We start from the raw sequence: 22,480 nt of genomic DNA, 5'->3' as shown, positions 1-22,480 counted from the left end.
ATTCAAATAGGATGCTGTACCTGTTTTGTGTTCTCGACTTCCTGCTTCAGCATGTGGTTCTCCTGCTCCAATATATGAGCTTGGACCTTCAATTTTGACACCTCCATCTCCAAGGAAGACACCAGATTTGATGACTGTGGAAAGTAAAAGGCTCAGATTTCAACCTAGGAGACCTACAGAGTAACAGGGGCTAACCAGGGGATGCTGCAGCCAGTGATGTGGGTTAGAGCTGGGATGGTGCAGGACTGAACAGACATGCTGAAAAATGCTGGTAAATATTTAGCATTGCTAACCCTCATTTTTGAGACAAACCTGCACATTTTTCCCTCCCTGCTTTTGGCTGACCCCATTGCTCTCCTTCTCCCCCCACTGCCACATGGACTTGTGCTCATGGTGAGTACTTCAGAAAGGTCAGCTTTGAAAGACACAGCTCAAGAACAGGATAAGGGATGCTAATTCCATAGCACCTCCACACTCCTAGAAGTTCCATTGATTTATAGTGTTAGAGACAGGGTAATTCTATACCTTTACTTTGGAGTTCTCCAGTTCCTCTTTTAGAGCCAGTCTCTCTTTTTCCCATTCTTCCAGGGTACACTTTCCCACCTCCCTTTCCTTCTGCTTGAGCACTCTTGCCAACTGTTGATTAAGATCCTGCACATCTGCTTGATTTTTGGAGTTCCTCTGGTTAAGTTCTGTATTTTCAGAGTCCAGCTGCTGGTTCCTGGTCTTCAGATCTGCTACCTGAATAGGGACAACAGTGCTAGTTATGACCACTTCACAGTGGGGAATAGATTTTAAAAGATTTCATGCAATTATAGAATCACAGAATGGGTTGGGTGGGAAGGGACCTTTCAAGGCCATCTAGTCCAACCCCCTGCCCTGAGCAGGGACATCTGCAGCTAGAGCAGGTTGCTCAGAGCCCCGGCCAACCTCACCTGGGATGGTTCCAGGGATGGGGCAGCGACCACCTCTCGGGGCAGCCTGGGCCAGGGGCTCACCACCCTCAGTGCAAAACATTTCTGCCTTCTGTCTAGTCTAAATCTTCCTCTTTTAGTTTCCAGCCATCCCTCCTTGTCCTGTCCCAGCAGGCCCTGTCTGTCCTCAGCTTTCTGATAGGCTCCTTTAAGTACTGGAAGGCTGCAAGGAGGTCTCCCCAGAGCCTTCTCTTTTCCAGGCTGAATAATTTCCTTTCTATAAAGACTACCAAGAACCTGACAAGTGTCACTCCAACTCAATGGTTCAGCCAAGACAACAGAATCACAAAATGGTGACTTTGAGCAGTGGAGCACAGGAGTGACCTGTACTGCACAGAACAGTCACAGCCCCAGTAGCACTGCTTGATTTATTTAACTTGCTCTATGCCCTAACTTTAGGCCAAATCAACCATTTCAGAGTCAGAACCCTCCCAATGGCCTGTAGCATGCATGGTCAGCCCCACAAACTTAATTTCTCATAATTAGCTTCAATTATATCAATTATGATAGGTCATCTGGCACACCACTCCTCCCCTTTGCTGATGTGTATTTGGAGGATTATGCTGGTGAGCTAGTAGACTATTCTGAGCAAGCAGAATTTTAGTAAGCAATAGTAAGAGAGACATGAAGAGCTACTTTAACCTTCTAATTTGCCACGCAAAACAAACCACCCTTAAAATAAAAGTAGGAGTTTCATGGAGCAAAGGGTCGTGGCTGGCAGCATTCCTATACTCATCTAGCTGGGAAATAAGCAGAGGCTGAGTCACATAACCTCTGCTTCCCATGGGCTACTGAAGAGCATTACCCACAAAAAACACAGAAGAATGATTTTCACTTTATATTTCCATTAAATAAGCTTCCCCAGCTGACTATGGGAAGCCCTCTCAAGTCTGTAAGCTAGTTACAGTAGTGTTGTGGTTGTCTTCTGATCAGGTGAAACAAGCCTCGTATCAATTCCAAAGACTTAATGAGAAGAGTTATCAAGAAGTTTAAATGTACAAAATTGTCATTTTCTATCACTTTTGTGGCCCTCTAAGGGATGGCTTTTAAACAATGATGATTTCTACAGAGATTATGGGCTCAGTCCATGTACCTGCTTTTTCAAGTTGTCAACCATCTTCTGTACAGCCTTCTCCTTTCTCACAGCTTCTATCTTTTGCCTAAAGAGAAATGAAAGCTCATTAACCTGAGGGTGGCTTGTTAATGTACACACCTACCAGAATGGGCTGTTTCTTGATTGCTGGAAATGGCAATTCTGGATATTTATTGAATGGCATCACTGTTCTCCATGGGCTTGGCAAGTGCTCAGGCCCCCAGGGTACCCCAAGTAATTGTTTTCTAGAAGGAAAGAATACTCCCAAGATCATGGATGGTTGTCTGCTGGTAAAAAAACAAATCACTGAAATGCTCTGTCACACTTCACCTCTTCCTGCCTTTTCTAAGGCTACACCAGCCCAACAAGCTCTGTCTTTGCCAAAGCAAAGTGATGAACTGCATCAGGTCACCTTGTAAACAGATCTTGTGTTTGTATGTGTCACTGGGTCACCTGAACTCCTACAGTTAAGCCCCTGCATTGCCTCCACAAATGGGCAGGACAAAACAGGGCAGATGAAAAGGACAAGAAATCCAAGCATGACAGGGGTTGGAAGGGAGCTCCGGGGATCATCTCATCTAACCCCACTGCTCCAGCAGCTCACCCACAGCAGGGTGCCCAGGATGGTGTCCAGGTGGGTTTGGGATCTCTCCAGAGCAGGAGACTCCACAACCTCTCTGGGCAGCTGCTCCAGGCTTGGCCACACTCACAGGGAAGAATTTTTTCCTCCTGTTGAGATGGAACCTCCTGGGTTCCAGTTTGTGCCCGTTGCCCCTTGTCATGTCGCTGGGCACCACTGAAAATCAGAGTCTGGCCCCAGCCTCTTGCCTCCCATGGGCCCTTTAGCTCTTGCTGAGCATTGATCAGATCCCCTCTGAGGCTTCTCTTCTCCAGCTGAACAGCCCCAGGGCTCTCAGCCTGTCCTGGCACAGAGATGCTCCAGCCCCTCAGCATCTTCACAGCCTCTGCAGGACTCTCTCCAGTTCCCTTGTCTCTCTTGACCTGGGGAGCCCAGAACTGGCCACAGTCATCCAGATGTGGCCTGACTGGGACAGAGTAGAGGAGCAGAAGAACCTCCCTTGACCTGCTGGCAATGATCTCAATGCACCCCAGCCAACCAGCTCCATTTCCAACGGCCCCAGGAAATCACTCCATTTCAAATTTTGTAGACTAACACGTGGAGAAACTTGGGGAGAATGGGTGTAACCACCAGGTCTGCACCACAGGGAGAGCCTGGAGGTACACACGTGGCACATGCCCCATGGAGTTCTCACCTCATTTCTTCTGGGGATCCACTCAGCTCCCTCAGCTTCAGGCTGGCAGCACTCCCTTCCTCATTTAACAAAGTCACCTCATTCTTCAGCAGAACATTCTCTTCTCTCAGCTTCTCAGCTTCACACCTGTGGCAGAGACACGAGACAAGTGACAACTGTTTCTGGATCTCATCTAGGCCCACGGGAAGGAAAAAAAAAATCACTAAAGCCTGAACTACCTGTAGTATTTCAAAACAAAGCTACAATTCACCTATTTTATGGATGGATTTATGGATTTTATAGCTTTCACATTTCATTAAGAGCACAGCCCAGATGGCTGAACAAGGGGCTTTTTGTGCACTTTTTGTACAGCTCAAGCCAATTAAAATCTCAGATACCTAGTGAAAGTTTCACACTAATATTGTATTAGACATTTGAGTCCTTAAGTTATGAATGACATTAACTGTGAACAGCTTTCACACCACAACATACAGACTGCTAGGAGAGCAGCTGTTTCTACAGCCCAGTATGCTGGGAATGGGAACACTGGGAAGCACTGGGAAGTGCCTTCTCTCTCCCAAAGTGACTGCAAAGAAATAACTCAACCCTGGTGTAATACCTGAAAGAAGAATTTCCTGCAGGAAGCTGGTGCTGAACAATAATTAAGCCATTTGTAGCCAGTTTATAGCCTCCAAAAGAAACCCTTGTTGAAATAGAGCCATTCAAAACAAGTAGGTAAAACCTGTTATATTCTCTGTCATATAATGGGGTTTATCATATGATGGATTCCTAATGCTAAGGGCTCCTGCTGGGAAAAAAAAATTACCATAATTCTCTAGCATTAACTTAAATATTGAGGAAAAAAAGCAGCACTTTTAGCATTCCAAGTAACATCCCATACTAGAAGTGAGTGAACCGAGCGAAGAAGTAGTATTAGTGAAAGCTGAAAGCATTCTGGAAGCATTCCCCTAGTGTTTTGGACATAAAAAATACAAGGGGTTTCTGCTGTACCATCAACTACACCCTGGGAGGGCGAGTACATCCACAGAGAGAAGAGCTGGCAGGGCTGCTCCTGGTTTCCCCACTGGGTTAGGTCATGGTCAGAGAGGAGCAAGTCACACGGATTTCTCTGAACCGTCGTGATCCACGATTAATCAGCCTGCTGGCTAGGAGTTAGAGTCCAAGGCACTGCTCTCTACCCCCAGTTAAACTACAGTGGTTAATGCAGGGATGGGCACGAGGCAGTGGGTAGGAGGCTAGGTTAGTGGCTAAGTAGCACGCTGGATTACTGTGGGGCCAGCACGTCTCCCACTGGGTTTTGCAAGCGTACGTTACCTCAGGAGATCAACTTTTTGCTGCAGCTGGGTGCACGTGCTTTGTAAGCCGTGGGCCACCACGTCCCTCTCGCCGTGGACATGGGTGATGTTTGGGTTAACCAGAGCAGCAGCTTTCTCCTGCAGCTTCCTGTGGGGTTCTGGCAGCTCCCCCATTTCTTCCACTGCGCTGGCACTGTGGGTGTGCTTGTCTTGCTGCCCTGTAAACGTGGTGGCATGTTCTTCTAGCTGGCACTGCAGTCTCAGCTCCTCACCGTGTGCCTCTGCATCTCCTTCTGCATCTTGTTCTTGGACATCTTCCAATTCTTTAACTTTGTGAAGGACCTGGGCGTTTGCCTCTCTGAGCTCATCACCTTCCAGCTTGCAATGAAGGCTTCTCAGTTTTCGCAGGCTGTCTTCTAGCACTTCATTTTTTTCAACTAACTTTATCATTTCAGATTTCAGCTCCTCATTTTCTACCTGAATTTCTTCTTGCAGGGACAGAAGTTCAGCCTGTGCCATTAATCTGTCTTCTAACTCTTCCACCCTTTCCCAAAGCTGAGCTATGACGCTTTTCAGGTCACCATTTGTTGACCTGGGAGCATGATCAAGCTGGAGAGAGGTGTCACTCAGTTCTTCAGCCTTCTCAAGATCAACCTGCAGTTTCAAAGCATCAGAAACAGACCCTTTATTTTGGTGAGCTATGCTGTGATTTAGCAGATGGACCTTCTGCTGTTTAACATTATTGAGCGGCCTTTTGGGTCTGGGAACTCTCTCAAGAGTTTCCTCAAGATCTCTCCCTGCTCTGGCTTTACCACATACTTCCTCCAAATCTGACTCAATCTCAGCCATTTCTTCCAGGTCTGTAGTATCCGCTTCCAAAAGCTGAACTGTTCCCTCCTCCAGCTCTTTACAATCACTGGGCAACCCTTCAAAACTGGGATCCATTTCATCTGGCAGCAGAGATGATTCCGAGTCAGAAATGGGAGGTCTCGTGGGCTCCCGCTTCACAGCTCCCAACCTGTGCTGCAGCCTGATGATCTCAGCAGCCATCCTGACATTTTCCTTCACAGCTTGCTCGTGCACTTTCTGCAGATTTAGCAGGACATCCACATCATCTCCCAGAGGGGCCATACCAGAGAAAGAAGCGATTTTGCTCTTTGCTTTGGCATACTCATTTTCCAGGAGCCTATAATGATTCTGGAGCATGGAAAAACTATGGGTCTCCCACTGCAGTTTCTGGATTTTCCCTTGGAGGTTTGAGATTTCCAAATTCATCTCGGCCTTTTCTGTTTCTGCTTTTACACAAATGTCTTTGTTTAAATTCTCCAAAGCGAGAAGTTTGGAATTGAGGTCTTCTTTCTCTTGCTTATACTCACTGTCAAGCCTCTCTAGCTTTTGCCTAACCAGCTTCCCATTTTCCTCCACCACAGATAGATGCTCCTCTTTGTTCTTTAGCTCTTTTTCATGGTCATTTTGGAGTTGTGTTATTTTATCCTTCAGCTTTTGCTCTTGCTTCTCTGCAGCACTCCTCAGCTCTTGCAGCTCCTTCTGAAGCTGCTCTCTTTCACACACAAGCTTGTTCACTTCTTCCTTGAAGTTTTTCTCCAAGAGATCCTTCTCCTGGGTCAGGGCAGAAGAAACAGCCTTTTCATTTGCCAGACTTGACTTCAGTTGCTCGTGGGCTTCAGCAACCTCCTGAGCAATCTCATCCTTTTCAAACTCCCACTGAGATTTCTCCTCTCTCCGCTGCTCGGCAAGTTCACGCAACTCTCGCTGGTAACGTCCTTCCAGATTCTGGATTGTTTCTTCGTATTTATTCACAAGGGTTTGTGTGTTGACAGAAAACTGAGTTTCTGCTTGAGATGCTCTTCTGTTATAGTCACTTTCCATTTTTTTCCTAAACATGGTTAACATAATATATTACTAAACTCTGGGCTAACTCAAAAAGATCCAAATTGCTTTTTAGGCTGAAGGAAACAAGCTGAAAAAATACTTTTTCACTGAGTTTTAGATGAAGTTCTACTGGTTGAGAGCCAAAGTTAAATTTAAAGCAATCTGTTGGAACTTCAAGTACAAAAATCTACCTGCCTTGGAAAAGTGTAACTCATGAAATGTCCTCAGAAAAGGTTTCATGTACAATATATGCCCTTCTAATCTTGTCACCAGATTTGGGGGGGCAGTTGTTCTTACCCTCAGCTCTCCTTGTCACCCCAGGATGGTTTCAGTTTCTTTTTGACACTCAATCCTGGCTAAAAGCATTTACCAGCCATTCCTTTATGTCTTCAGAAAAGAACAACTCTGAAAACCCAGATGCTTTAAAAGGACAAGGCAGGGATTTATAGAGCACAGGGATCCTGAACAGAGCTCAAGTTAATCACATCTAGTTATGCTTTAGCACTACTGTTGCCTCTGGGTGAGCTAAAAAGACAAATATCTACTTGAGAAAGGTCAGAAGAAAAAGCCCCTGGTCAGCAGCCCAGTGTTCTGGAACAAAACAGTGAATGAAGCACCAGGAGTCATTGCTGCACTAGGTTCCCTTTGGTCACCATACCAAGCCACCAAGGTCAGCTTAGAGTACTCCTGTCCCTGCCAGCCACGACACTCACCTTTCCTCCTCCAGGTCCTGCTCGTGCTTCCTCAGCAGCTCTTGCTGGAGCTCCTCCTTCTCCAGGGCATGCACCTCTGCCATCCTTTTCAGCTGCTCCTGAAAGCCACGTTCCAACTCTCCCTTCTCCTCCTGCAGTGTCTGCACTAAAACTCTCATCTTTTCTTCCACCCAGACACCATTTTGAATCAGTTCTTCCCGTTCTTGACTGAACTTCTCATTTACCTGCTCCAGCCTGGCTCTAACATCATCTTCATGTTCCTGCCTCAATAGTTCTTGCAGATTGGCTTTTTCCTCCTCAAAATGCATCTGCAATTCATTTTTCTCATCATGATATTTACAGTCAAGCTTTTCCTGCTGTTCTCTGAGCACTGCTGCCTCTCCTTGCAGTTCTGCAATCTGATGTTTAAGGCCAGTTATTTGCTTTTCCATGACGTGCATCTCTTCAGCATATTTCTTCCTCATATCCTCCTGCTCCTTTTCACAGTGGGTTTTTGTCTCATCTAGCTGCTTTTCATAATGGCTCACCTAGAAAGAGGAAAACAGATGGGGCTGGGTCATTTATAACAGAATATTCTACAGAGATGTTTCCTCAACATTTCTGTACCATACATTTCCATATATTCTACAAGATATTTTGATTTGTACATTAGCATCTTATATTGACTTCCCCTGCAAGGAATGCTGAAGTGCTCAGCTTAATTTTTTACTGGGATAAAGATGATTATTATCTAAAAACCAGTGAAATTCATTCTTTTCCATTCAGCAAATCAGTGAAGAGAGACACCAACAACAACTTTTAAGTCCCAGGTTCATTTTGCAAATTACAAATGGATTTTCTTATTTCACTGATGAGGGGTAATGGGTTTAAACTGGGAGAGGGGAGATTTAGGTTAGGAATTAGGAAGAAGTTCTTCACTGTGAGTGTGGTGAGACACTGGCACAGGTTGCCCAGGGAAGTTGTGGATGCTCCATCACTAGAGATATTCAAGGCCAGGTTGGATGGGGCTTTGAGCAATGTGCTCTAGTTGCAGATGCCCCTGCCCATGGCAGGGGGGCTGGAACTAGATTATCTTTAAGGTCCCTTCCAACTCAAGCCATTCTGTAACTCCATGATTACCTTTTCAGAACTCTCCCCAAATTAAGAAGCAAACGAGCCTTGTCCTTTTTAAGTGGTTGGGTTTGTTTTTTTTTTTTTGTTTTTTTTTTTTTTTTTTTTTTTTTTTTTTTTTTTTTTTTTTTTTTTTTTTTTTTCTTTGCTTTGTTTTCTGTTTATACAACTGACATGAGACAAATCCCTAAGGAAAAGTTAGGATTCTGGGGTGGTATTTTATCAGCCCCCTTCTCCCATTCCCATCCCAGCCTTGTCCCAGTTTCAGTGTACCTGTGTTATGCCCTGAGTGCAATGAACACATAGTTCTGTAACAACCACAATTCTATAGCCACCTCTCATCTGGAGGTGGGCACTGGTCTGACACCAGCAGTGGAAACCTGATGGGACTCTCCACCTCCTGGTCCTGAGCTGACTCCCTCAGAACAAGCCTGGCCACTGGCCACCTCATGTCTCTGACAGGTGCCAGCATAGGCTGGTGGGTGTTGTGACCAAAGCTGTGCCAGCTCTTCCTAGCACCATAGACAGGCACTGGAGTGGAGCTGCCAAGCCTTGAAAGTCCACCTCAATCCAAGATTTCTCCACATGGAGCCAATGGAGATATTTCTGCACGTGTGGAAAGACTGAGCAGCATGAGGAGCTACTGCAGCCTTCCCTCAGCCATCCCCATCACAGTGACATGCAGAAGGAGCAGGGAAGGTAGAAGCTCAGATTCACAGGAAGGTTATAATTTGACCAGGAATTAAAAGTCCTTCTCCAAGACCATTCCAGTTGTATGAAGAGGCTGAAAAAGCTGCAAAGTTTCATTTTAAGTTAAATAGCTTACTGTGTCTTCAAGCTCCTGTTTGAGGTGATGCAGATCCCTGTGATGTTGCTCCTTCATTTGTTCAATAGCCATCTCTGCCTCTATGCTCATGTTTAATGGGTTGCAGTCTTCTGAACCAAGTCCTTTAAAAAACGGGAATCAGATACATATCTTTGAAGCCCAAAGAGAGTCTCACCATGAAGGTTTGGGAAAGTTTTTACATCATTGCCTCTAAGATACTATCAGAAACACAGGATACAGGAGATGTGCTTTACCTTGGTCAGGCTCAATACCACTATTGCCATGACTTTTCATATCAAAGTCAAACTCTTCTGACAGTGAATTTTTCAGTGAAGGTCTGAGCACTTTGCCCTGAGCACGGTACTCCTGGAGCTCTGAATGCAGCTCATCTATCTGGTCTTGCAGCTCCTGAGAAAGGGGGAAAAAACCAAACTTGAGTGAAAGCAAACAGGGGAGCCAAGCATCTGTACATCAACACTCCCACAATGAGACATCTAGGAAGGAATTAGAGTAGGTAAAGGCTTGTCAATAACTCTGCCATCGTGTCACACTTAGTCATCCTTCTATCAGGAAGACAACACCCTTCTCCAGGTTCCAACCTGTGCCAGTCCCTGACTGGAAGAGCAGAACCCTCTTTCAGCCTCTATTCTGCCTCTAAAGTACACGGTGCTCCAGGACCTTCCACTTAATTCCTTCTTCCTATGACCTTTTCTAAACAGCAGCTCAGAAACGTTTTCTAAACAGCTGAGAAATACCTCTTCCCCAAGCACCATCTACTTGCAAAATCAAATCAGAAGCAAAAGATCAAATTAGGAAGGAGATCCCCTCATTACTGCATTTACCATCTGGTACTTCTGCCCCGTGCCAGCAGAATATCCCGAGTGTGTGAGCCAAGTGCTGGGCACTCCATGAACAGCTTTTATTGAGGAAAATGAATCCCTGCTGTATAAACACACAATTCTGCAGATTTCAGGGGTTCAGAAAGCAAACCTTGAGTACTGATTTGTGTCTGCCAGTGCTTAAAAAGAAAAATTCAATAGCACATTCAAGCAACTTATTATCAAGGAGTATCAATTCAGCAAGTATCTCTAGAAAACCTTTGCTTTTCAACTGCAGCTTCCTAAGAGAGCCCCTGCACTGTTTCAGATTAGAATCATCAAATCTCAGAATGGTTTGGGTGGGAAGGGACCTTTCAAGGCCATCTGGTCCAACCCCCTGCAGGGCAGGGACATCTGCAGCTAGAGCAGGGTGCTCAGAGCCCCGGCCAACCTCCCCTGGGATGGTTCCAGGGATGGGGCAGCGACCACCTCTCTGGGCAGCCTGGGCCAGGGGCTTACCACACCGTGTGGAAAATTTCTTCCTTCTCTCTGGTCTAAATCTCCCTCGTTTAGTTTCAAACCATCACCCCCTGTCCAGTCACAACAGGCCCTGCCAAAAATGTCTGTCCCCAGCTTTCTGACAGGCCCCTTGAAGTTCTGAAAGGCCACTAGGTGGTCTCCCTGAAGTCTTCTCCAGTCTGCCCAAGCCCAATTCTCTCTTGCTGGCCTCCCAGCAGAAGGGTTCCAGCCCTCACATATCATTATTGTGCCTTCCTCTGGACCTGCTCCAACAGCCTTTTGCCAGGGTAGTCTATTATGGAATGAAAAGGATCAGGCAGAACAGATGAGCTGAAAGCTGGTAAGCATAGTACTCATCAGAAAGTAGATGCCTAGATAGGTAATTTGAAGGCCTACCTTAAAGAAGTATTTCAGCCACACAAGATTTGGGCAAAAGAAAACAAGCTTTACTTGTTCAGTTTTGTTTTAAGAAAATACTACTCTTTTGGAAAAGAGCAAAACTCAGATATAGCTGATTTCTGCTGTAAGTTCCTGCAACTCTGAATTGAAAGTTTATTTCATAAATAAAAAAAACCACTAGAGCATAACCATGCAGGGAGCTGAGCCTGATGTCCAGCTGGGGAACAAAGGGGGCTCTGTAGACCCCAAGCCCACCCTTGGGGCACATCACCCTCTTAGCTCAGCCAGTTACCTCTGTGGCAAGACCCTTCCACCCACTAAGAGCTTGGGTGAGTGTAAAAAAAAGTCATTACACAAGGAAAAAAAGAACCCAGCAGTGCTGTGCTGCAGCTGCTTGCAGTAAGGGTGTTCCTGGACAAGGGGTCTGCAGCCCTGGGCTCCACTCACCCGGCACTGCCGCTCGTACTCGCTTCTCATCTGGGCCAGCCTCTCCTCCTGCAGGAAGAACTCGGCACTGCTGGGGTCCAGGTCACCAAACTGCAAGGGCAGCAACGGGACTGAGTTACTGCTCCACTCAACAGCTCTGCTCACCCCTCCCCGAGGGCCAGTCAGAAGGGGTCCTGCAGCCTGGGCACTCCCCTCCCCTTTTTTTTTTTTGGACTATAAATGCAGTAGCTCCACATCTCTGCTGGTAGAGGACAACGAGCAACCTCCCCACCCAATACTAGCTGCTGTCTCACCATAGCTCTCAGGCTAACTCTGACTGCAGGCCACAGCTTCCTAGCCTAGCCTATGCACACCTCAGCTTGCTGGGTGAGAATCCCAGTATATGACAGAATCACAGACTAGGTGGGAAGGGACCTTTATAGGTCACAGAGTCCAACCCCCTGCCCTGAGCAGGGACATCTGCAGCTAGAGCAGGGTGCTCAGAGCCCCGGCCAACCTCACCTGGAATGGTTCCAGGGATGGGGCAGCGACCACCTCTCTGGGCAGCCTGGGCCAGGGGCTCACCACCCTCAGCAGCCAAAATTCCTCCCTTCTCTCTGGTCTCAATCTCCCTCTTTTAGTCCCAAATCATCACCCCTTGTCCTGTCCCAACAGGCCCTGTCAAAAAGTCTGTCCCCAGCTTTCTTCCAGGCCCCTTGAAGCCCTGGCAGCCCCCAGCAGGTCTCCCCAGCTGGAGCCTTCTCCTCTCAGGCTGCCCCAGCCCAACTCTCTCCTGCTGGGCTCCCAGCAGAGGGGTTCCCCCCTCGGGGCATTGCTGGGGCTTCCTCTGGCCCTGCTCCAGCAGGTCCCTGGCTCTGCTGAGGACTCCAGAGCTGCCCCAGCACTGCAGGGGGGTCTCTTCAGAGCAGGGCAGAGTGGCTCAACTCTCCCTCAACCTGTTGGACTGAACTGCCTTTGGAGAAATTGATATTCTGACAAGGCTTTTGTAATACAACCATGATCACTTCGATTGTCATCTGAGTTCAGCAGAGATGCCATGTAACACTGATCCCCATGTGCATCAGCTTTCCTAAGAAGGACCTGCACCTCAGGTGTACCCAAGACTATGGTGCTGAGGAATGAAATCCCTGGCAATCTGCAGGCTGACTGCTTCACTGCAACACTCTCTGCTGTTAATTAGTATTAATCAACAGCTAAGGTGAAGTATCTTTAATTTCCTTAAGGAGAAGTCAGTCAGGCAGTCCATGTCAACCAGGTGGGCTGTGCCTTGGTCACACCTCAACAGATCCCCCAAGAGCCTCCAGCTATTCAGTTGGCAGCTTGAGCACAGTGACTGAAAAGCAATTTAATTCGGGATGCACACTGGGAAGAGGAGGATTTACCTTCTCAGCCAGGACATTTTCCAAGTTCCTCTGCAGTTTGCTTGCCAAGCTCTCATACTCAGCCAGTTTTTCTCCTGATTCCAACAGCTCATTTTCCAGGCGGCTGTTCTCCTGGACCAAACAGAACCCCCCCAACAGCCTCAGCATTTGGAGAAGGAAAACATTAGCACATGGTAACTCATTAAGAAATGGGTCATCTCCCAGTCAAGCCAGAGCATGACACTGCTACAGGCTTCAGCTGAAGACAGGAATTGTGAATCCACGCACACGTTGGACCCACAGCTGGCTCACAAACCCTGTGCTGCTCCTCTCCTCCCACCTTGGAGGTGGCTGCTTCAGAAGGAGCATTTTACAGTTCTCCTGATGCTCCCAGACAGCCATCCCCTTCAAAAGCTGCTTGCCTGAACATCTGCAAAGGTATATTAGCTCCCTGTGACTGTCAGCACTTTTCATGTCATTTGTAAGACAACACCAGCACTTTTTAACTGAGCAAACTTAATTAGGTGCTAAAAGCATCAGTCAGAACCATGACTTAAGTGTTTTCTAAAAAAAACACCACTAGGAAAAGGATGTGACTCTCTGGGATCATAGGTGAGTGATACCATCACATTAGGCAGCAGATAAATTACCACAAGGTGTAACAGCAAGCTTGCTTTAGAGGGTTTGGGGGTTTTCTTTTGATTGGTTGGATTTTGTGTTTCTAAAGCAATATTTTCAACTTTGTCAAGACACAATTTCCTGGCTGGACAGCCAAAGAGCCAGCAAGGCAGAGGGCTCATCGACAGCCATCCACACACAGACTCTGCACTTGATGGCAGCAGAGATTTGAACTGGAGCTTTACGGATCCAAGCAGCAACCTCCTGAGGTGACCCAAAAAGCCTCTCTCTTGCTACAATCACTTCCAGCAAGCAAAATATGCACTGTAAAGCATCCTCTTAAGAAGGGTGAGCTCACTTTGGGGCACCTTTGCCTTTTGGGGGAGCACCCCAGCTGCATTCAGCCCCCAGTACCTTCAGGGCAAGGGCCAGGCGGTCCCGCATGTAGCCCTCTTCAGTTTTCAGCTTCTCCATGTCCTGCTCCAGCTCCAGCCGCTGCTTGTTGGCCTGCTGCAGGATCTGCTCCCGCTCCCTCCTCAGCTCGTTCTTCAGAGCTGCAATCCTCTCCTTGTACTCCTCGTCCAGCTTCCTGCAGAGGCACCACAGGGAAGAAGGGCTTGTCAGAAGAAGCAGGTGTCAAATAACTGCTGGGAGTGAGGCTTGGTGGCCACCAGAAGGCACAGAGCCCCCAGCTCTGTCACCGAGTGCCTGCAGTGTCATAGCAGGGATGAGGAAGAGGATGAAGAGGAAGGGAGAGGTGAAGCAGGAGGCTGTACCTGAGGTTGTACTCGTTCCGGCGCTCAATGGCTGCGTGGTGGTCGTCCACTTCTGAGGCCATCAGGGATTTCAGCTTTTCAGCTTTTTCCAAGTCCGACCGCAGCTTCTCCTTCTCTCTGGCCACTTGGTCCACCCTCTCCCTAGAGTAAGCACAGCCAGCCTGGATTAGGTCACCCCTCCTGGCTCCCCCAAAGAAGGCACTTGCAGCAGAGCCCATGATCCTGGCAACTTACAGCAAGTGTCTGATCTCTGTTTTGAAGCTGGCCAGGGCTGCCTGGTGGACTCCATTCTTGGTTATCAGCAGCTCGTTTTCCAGGGCCAGCGTCAGCTCTGTCAAGTTCACCTTCCCATCCAAGCTGAAATCCAAAGCCTGCAAAGCAACACATTGTTAGAGCTTTCCCAGAGCCTGGAGACATTCCTGTGTGAAGTGACAGGGTAAAACGAGGAGGCTCAGGAAAGATCTTTGCTTGGTGATTAATCTGTCACACACAAATGCCTCTAGGGCAATAAACCAGACAGCTCGGCCACCTTCCTATGTTAAAGAGCTGCTGCCAGCTGTGGAGATGGAAAGTGTCCTGCCTGGGCTGCAAGACAAGAGGAAATTAAGCCTATGGCTGATTAAAAGTACTAATTCTTGTGAGGATCCAACTACCCTGGCCTTTTACACATTCAAATGCTACAGGAAAGCAGCTGAAGATGTTAAAAAAAAACAAAAAAAAACCAGCTCTTGCCATAAAGACCACACAGAAGAAGCCTTGTAGGAGCTGTTTGATAGCAAGGATCTCACCTCTTAGAAAATAAATTACCAGCAACTGCTTTTAATTTCCTTCAATGTAACTCTGCAGGAGCACAAAGCAGGGTGGGTGGTGGGGCTGAAATGCTGGAGAAACAACCTCAGTGACACCAGTAACACAACAAGTTATCAGTGGTAAGCAACCAGCAGAAGGTAAAGGTGCACCACAGGATTCTGGAGAAAACAGAACCAGGTTATAAAACTGGCCAGTACGAGCCCAGGCTGCAAGTGGGTTTTCAAGCCTGAGCAAGAGCAGAGCTTATTCCAAGCTGGATATTCATCATCTCCATGCACATGAGATGCCAGGAGAAATCTGCCACCATCGCTGGGTTCCCAGCAGCAATGGTCTCAGGATAGAGAAGTGAAATTATTTCCTCCTGGCCGTGGCTTCTAGCAAGACAAACACGGATGGGGTTTACTTCAGCTATTCAATTTGCAACCCTCATGAACCTTTCACTCCAGACAATAAAGCGCTAATTACTGGGCAGGGTTTCAAGAGCTGTCCTCCACCCTAGCACTAGCAGTAATTCAGGTCATCTCAGTACTAAAAGGTTTGTAGGTGCAGCTATTCAGGGAGACAAAGGAATTAAATTGCTTTCTACAAATCTAGGTGACCTCTTGGAGCTAAGCTGGAAGTCATGTTACATTTTTTTACCATTAAATCCTATCTCTCTGGGATGCACCAGTGCTTCAGTAATTAGGAAATTCCCAAAGTGGTTTGACTCCTCTCACTAGAACCAAGAACTGTAGAAGGGGAAAAAATAAATCCAGCTACTCACATCCAGGAAAAAAGGCAATCAAAGGGGTGAGAGGGTTACCTTCAGGATCTCCTGGCTGTTCTCTATGCCCTCCTGGTGCCAGCAGTCGAGGACATCCTCCACGCAGCCGTGGCCCATGCCATCATCCAGGCTGGAGAAGAGGCAGAAGCCGGCGGTGCTGGGCATGGCCGAGGGGGTGGTGGTGCGCCGCCCGCTTTCATCGAAGGACTGCCGAGAGGGGAGAGGGTCAGAGGAGCCACCAGAGAGGCTGGGGAGGGGGACTGCACTGACACTGCCCTGGGGATGAAGGAGGAAGATCTGCTTGGCCTCGCTGCAGCGCGGACGGAACCGTTTCAGAGCTCTCCTCAATGCTCCAAAAGGGTGTTCCACCAGCCGGTTTTGGTTTCAAAGGTCATCACAGCACCTGGGGCTATGGTCTAGTGGTTAGGGAAGTGTTGGGGTGGAGGATGGACTTGATGAGCCTAGAGGTCCTTTCCAACCACAGTGATTCTATGATCTCCCCTAAAAAGACTGCAGGGAGCATATGCAAAGGTGCTTTTGCTATAGCCCTCAGCTTCCTGGCAAGGACGGGCAGTAGATTTCAAACTTTAAACTACTTCACACTACTTTAAAGGGCCCTTTTCCCTGAGGATATTTTCTTTATTCTATTTCTGCTTTATCCCACCACACACACCCCCAAAGGAAGCCTCCAGCAGCTTCACCCCATCGCTCTTGCCTGGGCCAGAGGCACCCATGTCCACGGTCACTGGGACACGCCTGGCTCATGGCCATCATCTACCTCGATGGGGCAGGGGCACCATCACTGCTACCCCACCACAGGGAGAAATGGGGAGGAAGAGCAAATCCCACCTAGCCTGTTTCCTCCTCCCTTTAGCCCAGGATCCACCCCAGGCTCTCACCTGCATGGAGAGGTGTCGTTTCAGCTGTCTGTAGGGAGTGGACGCCGAGGGTGTCAGTGACTTGCCATTCTTAAACAAGCCATAGAAGAAGTCCTCTACACTCATGGTCTCATCTTGCTCCAGGTTGTGGAGCACCTCTTCAAGCACCTGCAAGCAGCAGGGGATAGAAGTCACAGCTGTCATTGCCAAAAACCACCACGGTAAGCTGGGCACAGAAGAAAACACCCTGTTCCTTAGGCTCTACAAAACAGGAGCAGAGCAAAAGATGTGCCAGGCCCAGGCTGTTGGAGTGTAACAGGTACAGGAACCTTCACACAGGACACTCCAGAGCCACGTACACTGCATGAGTCCTGCCTGCAAGAGCATGTAAGCTCCTGGTCATCTTGGAGCCTCTGCCTTGCTAGGCAGCCTGAAAACCCCTTGTTTCCTTCTGCTCTAGAGAAGGGGTGACCTCAAGACTTCAGTGCAAGGTAGTGAGAGAAGCCAAAAGCCCAGCAGCTTGGAGTGACCAGGTGAAAAAGCACAGCAAGACACTGCAAGGTTGTAATAAATCTGGTTTGTGCCCCAGGGCATTCTGCTTTCTGCAAAGCAAGACCAATCTTATTGAGGCCAGAGATGTTGAGATTAGCCCCTCACTATTTCTTTGTCTACAGTTCATTTTTTTCCATTTTATGCCTTAATATCCTGAAAATGTTTTGCTGCAAAAGCTGCAGAGGAACACCTGCTCAGAAACAGATTTTATGAAGGAAATTATTACAACCCATGTTATTTTAAGATGCAAAAAAATGCCTCTTTTTTTATAAAACTAAATCCTGAATTGAAAAGAGACTTTTGCTAAAGAAATAATTTTCTTCTGGGCTTTTCCTGGAGGATAGAAACTGCCTGCAGGCCTTCTCAAAGTCCAAAGCAACCATCTATGAATATTTTAACCACGTTTACCATTGAGCTAGAAGATTTCAGGGATTAAGGAGACATGCTTGGAATCTAGGATATGTTTTTAAATTCCAGTTTACTCTGCAGCTGCATGAGAAGACACGCACACTTTGGTGTCAGGAAGCCTGGCAGCTGCCTTCTACTAGAGCAGCCTCCCACATCTGATGGTGGGACACCAACAAACTTGCTGGGAAAGCCATGAGCTGGAGCTGAAATCCCCTTTCCAAGTAGGATGTGTTAACCAGCACTTGTGCTTCAGGCTTGTGGTCAACCACAGGACACACTGTGGGGACAGTAATACCCAAGGGCATGCACTGATGGGAGCAGGTCCGTAGGTGGCCACTCACCTCCCCAGCTGCTGTTTGGAGCCCATACTGCTCACAGATGGAGATGAGCTTTTTCCTGTTGAGGTGGCCATCCCTGGTAATGCCAAGGTTCTCACAGACCTCCTGCAGTTTCTCCTCTATCCAGTCTGGGGTGGGCAGTGATGCTCCAGGAGAAGCGTTTAGGTCATCTGGGTTCCAGAAGCGCAGCTGCCCTGGAAATGGGGGAAAATGCTCTGGTTTCTGTCCATCCACTGCACACAGGTGACTGCCAGAAGACCTGGAGGTTCTGCACAGCATGGGGAAACTCACTGCTGCAGCAGGCAGAGCATCTCTTCTTTCTCATCATAGAATGGGTTGGAAGGGACTTTTCAAGGCCACCCAGTCCAACCCCCTGCCCTGAGCAGGGACATCTGCAGCTAGAGCAGGTTGCTCAGAGCCCCGGCCAACCTCACCTGGAATGGTTCCACGGATGGGGCAGTGACCACCTCTCTGGGCAACCTGGGCCAGGGGCTCACCACCCTCAGCAGCAAAAAAGTCGTCATTCTATCCAGTCTAAATCTCCCTCTTAGTTCCAAACCATCTCCCCTTGTCCTGTCCCAACAGGCCATGCTACAAAGTCTGCCCCAAACTTTCTTCTCAGCCCCCTTGAAGCACTGAAAGGCTGCAAGTAGGTCTCCCCAGACCCTTCTCTTCTCCAGGCTGAACAAAAAAGCCAGCCAAAAGCAGCAAAAAGCAGCACACCGTGCTCCCCAAACCAGGAAGTTCACCAATGAGCTGAACCGAGTTTCTCCTCTCCAGCCAAAACCAATGAGGAAGGATGGAAGGAGCTGCTCAACCCACATGTGCTTTCAAAGGCACACGAGGAAACAGGAGGGAGATGTCAAAATCAATGCTTCCCGTGGGGCAGCCCGGTGTGCTACTAACCCCAAACACTCTCCAACACCCCCCTCTACCAAACACCAATGGGAGGCTGCTCGTGCTACAGCCTGACCCTGGCACTCCCTTCTGCAACCAGCAGCAAGGTGGGACCATCTGTCTTACATCAACTCCCACAGAGCACACTTGTAGTTTTGGAGTACAGCTACCACACCCTACTAGAAGGATCAGATCCTGCTCAGGATTCAGCTCATGCCACCAGAGGCAAGGGAACCCCACATCCAGGCACAGTGTGGGCTGCTGGGACCACAGCCAGGAGGGGCTCTGGGGGGACAGATGTCTGATGGACAACACAGGCTGGTGGCCTGGGGATGCACAGCCCTGCCACCAGCATGGATGGAGAAGAGACCCCTCATCCTCCAGGCAGTTAATGGGACTGGGGGAGAGGACTGAGCAAGATGCATATCCAGATGCCTTGGCTAGGTCAAAAACTTCACTGGTTGCCTGTCTCCATAAATGTCACCACCCAGGTGCAGGTGCCTCAACTCCCATCCTCTTTCAAATGTAAACTGTAGTGTATTTTTTGATCTAAGTACTTCCAAACACCCCTTCAGGAGAAGAAAAAAAATCCAAGAGCCTTCAGCTGAACACATTTCCTCTACCTCCAGCAAAGCCTGGAGTGGTCTCAGCCAGCTGGAAATCCTCACTAGACAAACCAGCCAGAGCTTGCTCAGCTGCTCCCTCATTCCTGGGGCTGGAAAAAGCAGCTTTTGGAGAACACATCTGGTCCCTTGGGATGGGGCAGGGCTTACAAAGCAGCTGAAATACTGACGAGGTGTAAAAGCTGCACAGCTTAGTTACAAACATCTTTTTGTGCAGCGGGTTCGTGCCAAAGCCCAACAGCCCCCCCAGGGTCACCCTACTCTCCCTTCTAGGACAATTAGGGAGTATTTAAGGACTGGTCCGTGCTGACATCTAGTGCCTACTGGGCTCCACTACAGCCAGGACATGAGCAGGGACCAGGACCCGCGGGCTGTTCTGGGCAGGGAGAGCAGGAGCATCTGCACCAGGCAGGATGGAGAGGAGCCCCACTTCAGCTTTCTTTCCCAGCTTGGGGCAGGTTGGTCCCATGTGAGCCTTCCCAAGCTCTGGACCATGCCAGCCCGGGACAGCTCAGTGCACCCAGCTCCTTAAGACACCTTGAAGTGTTCCTCTGATTCATCTTCACAGCTGGAAGGAGAAGAAGCTGCTACAAGTGCTGCTGTTTGCTCTTACCCTCGGCCTCGTACTCCTCGCTGTCTCGTGTCTTCCAGTGCTGGGGAGAAAGCAAAAGGTTCCTGAGTGATTACTATTGCACGACATCACCCCTATGAAAGAGACTCCGAGATCAGCATCAAACGAGCTACCCAGCTCCAGCCACGCCACCAGCCTTTCATCTCCCTGCTCCCCAGGGGCTGGGCTGCCATCCACAGCTCTTTGATGCTGCACCTATTTTCCCACTGCAGAAGATTCACCCACAGCCCAGAGGTCTCGTACACAGCCAGCCTGTGAGCCAGGCCACCAGCACAGCACACTTGGCATCTCAAGCATCCCCATCATGGGCAGCCCCTGGCAGAAACCTGCGTGGCACAACCATCCCACTCCCCTCTGTGGGGGATAGTGTGGCACCCATGCCAGTCACCGAGCCCAGGCACCCTAGAAACACACACTCACCGTGTGGTTATGTGGCACTGAGACCACTTATGTGAGCACGATGGGGACACTCGGGGTGTGAGGACCACAGGAATGGTCTGAGGGGGGAACCCCTCCGCTGGGGGCCCAGCAGGAGAGAGCTGGGTTGGGGCAGCCTAAGAGGAGAAGGCTCCAGCTGGGGAGACCTGCTGGGGGCTGCCAGTCCCTAAAGGGGTGTAAAAGAAAGCTGGGGAGGGACTTTTTAGCAGGGCCTGTTGAGTCAGGACAAGGGGTGAGTGGTTTAAACTAAAAGAGAGAGATTTAGAGTAGAGAGAAGGAAGAAATTTTGGATGGTGAGGGTGGTGAGCCCCTGGCCCAGGCTGCCCAGAGAGGTGGTCGCTGCCCCATCCCTGGAACCATTCCAGGTGAGGTCAGAGAAGGCTCTGAGCAACCTGCTCTAGTTGGGGATGTCCCTGCTCATTGAAGGCAGGTTGGATTAGATGGCTTTTAAAGGTCCCTTCCAAGCCAAACCATTCTATGACTCTATGACATCTGCTCCTAGAGCACATGCAAGCTATGAAATGAAGCTTTTGCTGCTTTTTCCTTTCCCTGTTGACAAGGGGCACCCATCTGCCTGCAGAGCTCAAGGGCCAGCAGCCAGCACTCAGCCAAGCCCACTCCAAAACACCTCTGCTAGCCATGGCTATAGATCAGGAGGATGCAGCCGTGCTGCCAAGAAGCTCTCTGCTGAGCTAGGAAGAGAAGAAAACACATTCTCCTTTGCTGGTCTTGAGCCATCCTGCTTCCTCTGTGGCAACACCACCTCAGTTCAAGTGGCACCAGGAGAAGCACATGTTGAAAACGACTTCCCCATGTCCTACACGTTGTCTTTTCTGGGGCAGCCTTGTACCAGCTGAGGGTACTTACTCACACACCATGCTCAGTGACATTAGCTCCTGGTTTAGCAGCAGCAGATGTTGCTCCTCCACCACTACAAGGGGATACTTCTGCATGCACGTGACCGATGGATTGGAAGCCAAAGTCATCCAGGACATAAAGAGGCTCTAAATCATCACAGAAAAAGTTCAACACATCTCATTCAGATTACAGCTAAAAGCCATTAATCTACAACGTTGCCATGGAAACTGGATTAGGTCACTGGACTTTTTTTAGCTCTGCTGCTTGCTCCCGTTTCATCCGCTGGACCAGGCGAGGGCCGTTGGCTGCTGCTGCAGCATCTCCATGGGCTGGGGGGTTCTCTGCATCCCCCTCCGCTTTTGGGAGGAATTAGGGATGCAGATGGGGGACTCAACCTCTGCTTTCCCAGACAGGAATCAGCCTGGCAGAGGCAAGAGGTCACAGGCAGGGCTGGAACCTGCAGCTCTGCTGAGTGTTCTCAATAAAGCCAAGAATATATATAATACTGGACTAGAAAGCTGCAGATTTGGGCCCAAACAAGTGCTGTCCTGCCAACGCCACCACCAAGGTGTTAACATGGCAGATTTGCCTGAGAAATCATCAGGGTGAGCTCACAGAAAGCAGGAGCTGAGGCAACAGGTACTGTCAAAGTCCTGTCTGCAAAGGCAGAAAACAGCCCGTGGTCCCAAAAATGCTCAAGCTGACACCACCCCAGCCTGTACAAATCCACCAGCCAGCATGGTGCTGGGAGGTCTCTTTGGGTGCCAGACTGTGGTACCACCCTGCAGCCCCTCATCCTTGTCCTCAGCAGGGGATAGCTGAGGGGAATCAGGGCAGGGATGCTCAGAAGGGGGGGCCCCACTGCCCTCTGCCAACCTTTTGCATAAGCAAAACAGCTCTTTATACAGAATCAGATCTGAACCAGTGAGAATCATCAAATTGCTTAGGCTGGAAAAGTCCTTTGGGACCGAATCCAACCACTAACCTCACTCTGCCAAGCCCCCTGCTAAACCACGTCCCTGATCACTGTATCTACACAACTTCAAGCACCAGACCCTCTCACTTCTTCCCTCGAACCCAAGAACCCCCAAACCCAGCGTGCAGCAACTCCACCCACACCCCGAGAAGAGGTAGTACAGCTGCTGGAGGCTGGAAAGCCACCACCACC

General features: G+C 49.0%; 1 protein-coding gene across 1 annotated transcript in view; it reads right to left on the bottom strand.

Moving 5' to 3' along the window:
* The window catches only part of NIN (ninein (GSK3B interacting protein)), a gene marked incomplete at its 5' end in the record, with an annotated part of 35,818 nt that extends 15,780 nt beyond the window's left edge, over positions 1 to 20,038 (bottom strand). Inside the window, 17 exons of the mRNA XM_008940068.1 lie at positions 21 to 134; positions 526 to 741; positions 2,068 to 2,134; positions 3,342 to 3,467; positions 4,656 to 6,533; positions 7,243 to 7,769; positions 9,179 to 9,300; positions 9,433 to 9,586; positions 11,362 to 11,451; positions 12,744 to 12,854; positions 13,755 to 13,929; positions 14,117 to 14,257; positions 14,351 to 14,487; positions 15,729 to 15,896; positions 16,589 to 16,735; positions 17,869 to 18,059; positions 19,999 to 20,038. Of these exons, the coding sequence (XP_008938316.1) occupies positions 21 to 134; positions 526 to 741; positions 2,068 to 2,134; positions 3,342 to 3,467; positions 4,656 to 6,533; positions 7,243 to 7,769; positions 9,179 to 9,300; positions 9,433 to 9,586; positions 11,362 to 11,451; positions 12,744 to 12,854; positions 13,755 to 13,929; positions 14,117 to 14,257; positions 14,351 to 14,487; positions 15,729 to 15,896; positions 16,589 to 16,735; positions 17,869 to 18,059; positions 19,999 to 20,038 (4,404 nt within the window). The remainder of the gene's footprint in view (positions 1 to 20; positions 135 to 525; positions 742 to 2,067; positions 2,135 to 3,341; positions 3,468 to 4,655; positions 6,534 to 7,242; positions 7,770 to 9,178; positions 9,301 to 9,432; positions 9,587 to 11,361; positions 11,452 to 12,743; positions 12,855 to 13,754; positions 13,930 to 14,116; positions 14,258 to 14,350; positions 14,488 to 15,728; positions 15,897 to 16,588; positions 16,736 to 17,868; positions 18,060 to 19,998) is intronic.
* Positions 20,039 to 22,480: the final 2,442 nt, after the last annotated feature.

The sequence above is a fragment of the Merops nubicus genome, unplaced genomic scaffold, assembly GCF_000691845.1.
Source record: "Merops nubicus isolate BGI_N331 unplaced genomic scaffold, ASM69184v1 scaffold9355, whole genome shotgun sequence".
Lineage (NCBI taxonomy): Eukaryota > Metazoa > Chordata > Aves > Coraciiformes > Meropidae > Merops > Merops nubicus.
Note: the sequence above shows the minus strand (reverse complement) of the source record. Positions and strands in the feature narration are given on the sequence as shown.